General features: G+C 37.5%; 1 protein-coding gene across 2 annotated transcripts in view; it reads right to left on the bottom strand.

The window, feature by feature from the left end:
- LOC103478276 (myelin basic protein) overlaps positions 1-4791 on the bottom strand; it is a 98500-nt gene extending 93709 nt beyond the window's left edge. The window contains exon 1 of one of the 2 annotated variants that reach the window (XM_017309439.1): positions 4341-4791. In XM_017309439.1, the coding sequence (XP_017164928.1) occupies positions 4341-4420 (80 nt within the window). In that variant the 5' untranslated portion in view covers positions 4421-4791. The remainder of the gene's footprint in view (positions 1-4340) is intronic. The other variant, XM_017309441.1, reaches the window with a different exon arrangement.
- Between the last annotated feature and the right edge of the window lie 50 nt (positions 4792-4841).

The following is a 4841-nucleotide window of genomic DNA, read 5'->3' on the forward strand; positions in this document are numbered from 1 at the left end:
TATACGTCATAGATCAACACTGAATGGCTCCATTTTAGTTATTTGGGAGTGTGAGCCGTGTACGGGTTGCAAAAAGAGACAGAGCTATGAATGATAGTTTATAAAAGACCCCCACAGGTACACACCGACACAATAACGGAGATGTTTTTACAGACTTATCGCTTAAACAAACGTTTTCACCTGTGATTTTTAATTATGTTTCTTATTTAATAGAAACAACGCAATTGCACAATTGTCTGTTTTTTAAATTAGTTGAATATTGACAAAGTTTTGTGCACATTTGTAATGAAAACGCTTCTAGCGACTTTAATTTTTCACAACTGAAGTCTGAACAGAAGTAACATTTTCCAATATTCAGACCACAACGATTATTCCACGATTAAAGTCGTTTAAATCCCCTCTCTTGATGTTTAGTTTGAACTTCAGAAGGCTGTTTTTACATTTAGATGACATGGGGTTGAATGGTTTTCTGTATGTTTTTTTTTTATCTATTGAATTAGAGTAACTACAGAATTTACTCAAAGACTCTAAACTTTGACATTGAAACATGTAAGAAAATGCGGCAACGGTATGACAGGCTACATTCAATTTAAACCAAATTCAAATACTTTATTTGATATCAAATTCAAATTAAATGTTGCTGTAACTCAGTTCAAAATTCTTCAAGTACATTTTGCATTGTAGAAGATTAAAATGTCCTTTTTCCTTATTTCCCTACGAATAGTAGCTATGAGTTATTAAACTGATTTCATTTATGTATCCAATTTAGTAAAGTGCTCATATGTGAATTATTGACCTTGGTGGAAAAATGATGTTGCTTAAGGATAAAATGGGAAAGAGCGTCTGGTACTTCTCACTTTATCACTGGCTCTGAACTCTAATAAAAACAAATAAATAAATAAAAACTAAATCAATAAACTTCTTTCTGTCTGCTCCCGTCAAGCCGCTGGGCAAAGCACATGTTGTTGCCGTGACAGTGGGCCTGTTACTGGAGATACATGTTTTTTCTCCAGTTTGGTTTCAGTGAGTTTTCAGAGATTTGGTTTTCAGTATGACACGGTCAGCGAAACTGTTTTCCCATCCCAGCGAACGATAAGTCAACAGTTCACATTTGAAGTTTTTATTAAGAACTCGGCTTGAACTTGAACTTTACCCTGCGAGTCTGCTGGGGAATCTGCGCTTCTTGGCGAGCGCCGCCGGTCAGAATCAGTCGGCAATTTTTCCTCCCGTCGGTCTGGAACTGCTTAACAAGGTTTGTCAGGAATATCTACCAGACTTTATCATTTTACGTACAACATAATATGTAAAAAACATGTGGTCAGTCAGTATCAACTGATTTATCTAGAAGTGTTACCACCAGCAGCATTTGCTTCAAAACTTTCCTATTGGGGCAAAGCAGAGAGGATTTCACTGCGTTTGTTGTGAAACCGATTATCTGCTCGGCTACCAGGATAGAAAAAGAATATATTGATACGGAATAAACTTGAACCAGAAAATGTTATTTTGAATATTATTTACAACACTTTAATATACAGGAAACCTCTACTCTATTTATGAAAGACAATAAAAGAGATAGTGTCAGTGTTTTTGTTTTTAAGAAATGGCTTAAAGTGAGTAAAACTAGACAGGGACAAATTCCTCAACATAGAAAGTAATAAAACTGTATTCTTCACCTGATTGGACAGTCTAAATCAGTTTGCAATTTGTGAAACTTTTGTTAAAGGAAAGACTTTTTGAATTTCTAGTTTTCCTACAAACAAAAAAAAATCTTGCTCTACTCTTATGAACCAAAGTCTCATTCAGCACTTTCTAAAGAACATTTTTCACCACTTAAGAATAAGTTTAACTTTTTCTTTGCATTGGTTTTGGCAAATAAAATAAGACCAAATCTATAGCAAAACATTTCCTCCCCATCTGTCAAAGGTCTGGAAAAGTCATCTGAAGGAAACCTCCTAACTTCAAAATTAGAATATTTTGGGGGAGGGGGAAAAAATCATCTAAGGAAGCCAACAAATGTTGGAATACAGCCATGTGGATGGATCTGTGCTGCTGTTATTCCAACATTCATTTCATCCATGGATGAAGCAGAAATGCGTCCATCCATCTGCACATCTATCCAGCTGTCAAACAGAAGGGCAGCGCAGCGGCGTTTCAAACACTGTTGTGCTATGGAAAGGTGCATTAAATGACTGGATTCAATGTGAGGAAAAAACAATAACACCAGTAGCTGTAAAAAGAAGAATAACAGTGATGGACACTTTTGTGTTGTGGTTTTTCTCTATTTCTGCTTTTGCACTGAATCCCCTTACTGGCAACTCAGCAGAACCGCCTTTTGCTACAACTTCCGTCGCACGTCTGTCGGGTTCTGTTGAGAAGAAATAATTCTGTTTTCTTTCTATCTCTGCTAGCTAGTTGCTAAGCTAAAGCTAAAAGAAATGACATGTTAGGAATAGCCCTCAAAGCTAAGATCACAGGATGCTAGGAGCTAGGTAACGCCCTCTTTGGGGCGTAACTTAGAGGCTAAACAAAGGAGATCACAACCTCTTCTGGGGGCCATTTTGACTGTTGGCTCTTAAAGGTAGCAGGTCATAATGGACCGGCTGTATTTTGGTATTAATAAATGGAATTCATGAATTCAACTCACTGACTCTTCTTTAGCCTCACACATCAACAACTCAGCATGGAGAACGGATAATTCTCCACAGTTCCCTTTGAATGCGACGCCGCGAAATGAAATGCAAAGCACCCCTGCGTTTTTATACGTCACGTCATTACAGCACATCAGTAATATTCAGATATGTTTACTCCTGGTCTTTTATGTTTAGACCTGCATACTAATCAGTATGTGTTTAGGGTTTAGGGTTAGCATAAATGTGTGGTTGTAAAATGACAAAATGTGAAAAAAAAAAAATGCTAGCAAAGAACGCTTTAGCTAGCTACTGGAGCTGCGAACAACCTGAAGACATTTACTTTTATATTTTAAAAGCTTAAGATTAAAGTTTAAACATATGTATGTAAAAAATCTCACTTATTATGCTAAAATGTTTTGTATGAGAGTTATTTCGTATGTTAAAGTCTTCCAGTTGAAAACAAAAAAACTGTTTAATGATTGAATGTTTCTTTTCTGAAGGATTTAGCTGAAATCATCTCCATCTATTTTTGACTGTCCATCATATGTGATCAATAAATCTGTACAGGTAAAATATTTCCCAATGAGAATGTTTAAAAAAGTAACTTTCTAATGGTCATGTTTTTTTTTTTTTTTTTTTTTTTCCTTACACTTTAAAATCACCGTAAGTCGAGAAAAAAAAAACATCCAGTGAACTTTTTACTCAAAGTCTCTGCCACGCCCATTTATCACACGTGGCCAAATAAAACAGCGGTTTCCAAAAGTAAGCTCCTGCTTTTGTTACTGGGAATAAACCAAGCTAAAATCGTTTTCTGGACCAGAAGAATAGAAATAATTTAACACAAAAATGTTTGAAAAGATTACAACTTTCTTTTGTGAAGCAAAATATCACACTTTCTCAGACCCACAGCAAACCTCGTCTGCGTCATTTCATTAAAACGCTGCACGCTTGATTTATCACCGGAAGGGTGAGAAAGGGGGAATTCATGGCAAAATTACTTTGCATTTTTAATTGGATAGAAACAAATATGGCCCCAGAACACTTTGAATACTTTTTTGTTTTGTTTTTTGGCTAGAGAGCAAAAAAGTTTTGGACACAAGACCCAGATAAGCTGTTAGGAAATCAGAACGAAGTCTTGATGCTCTGGCAGAATCAAACACCTTGTTCTTTATTGGTTTCCTTAACTTAATGAAATGTTTGTATTTAACACAGAAGAAACACAGCGGCCATCTCCTGTTAGAACGTGGAAACTCTCCTTCAGATGAAAACACAGCACAAACCGTCCTGCTCCGTTAACCTTTCCAGATTGCAACGACAGTCTTTTGATGGGACTGGATGCGAAAAACCAACACAAAGTGGAGCGCAACTGTGAGACACAAGTGTTTTTTTTTTCCTTTACAAAGAAAAGCAATGGTCCTAATACCTAAATATGATACCCCTAAATAAAGTCCCTTGACAAGTCCCCCTCATTAGTCTACCTGTGTGTAACTTAATCCAGCTTCTTCTACAAACAGCATAAGAGTCGTCTTACAAATCATAAGCGAACATGAAGAACAACAGACACTGCAGACAGGAAAGAGGATGAAGGTCATTGTTGAAAGAAAAACGTTTATGAACTCTCTGGCTCTCGTGCTGAACTCTTTTTATGGTGAAAAAGTAGCACTGGGGTTTTTCTTTGATACCATAGAATAAAAAATAATAAAAACTCACTATGCTCCTTTGTTGAGGAACACGGTGGTGCCAGCATCATGCTGTGAGGAGGATCTAGGGCAGATAGTACAACAACACATCTTTAATGTATTGTGGTGCTAAACCAGTGATTCATAAATTAACATAATATGAAGCCTAAAACTGTGGGAACACGTGTTTTTATTATTACTATTGATGTGAAGGCAGCCTCACTGATTCCCAAAAAACTAAACAAACAACCTTTCAAATAAAACAGGTGAAACGCTCTTCTATCACGCTCCAGCCCTGACGTCACGCGCAGCTCTTGGCACCGAGTCCACCTCAGAAACCGGCCTTGACCTCCAGCATCCGCATTAAACACGGCTGGATTCATAAATGGACAGAATGAGACTCATAGCAATAATTGCTTCTTCTCTTCTCCTTCATCTCCTCTCCTCCTCCCCTTCAGCTTCCTCGCAGCATTTCATGGTTGGTGGCATGGCTGCTGACGCCGACGGTCCAGCCCACCCCAAGTCCCCCCCC

Source organism: Poecilia reticulata, linkage group LG16, assembly GCF_000633615.1.
Source record: "Poecilia reticulata strain Guanapo linkage group LG16, Guppy_female_1.0+MT, whole genome shotgun sequence".
NCBI lineage: Eukaryota > Metazoa > Chordata > Actinopteri > Cyprinodontiformes > Poeciliidae > Poecilia > Poecilia reticulata.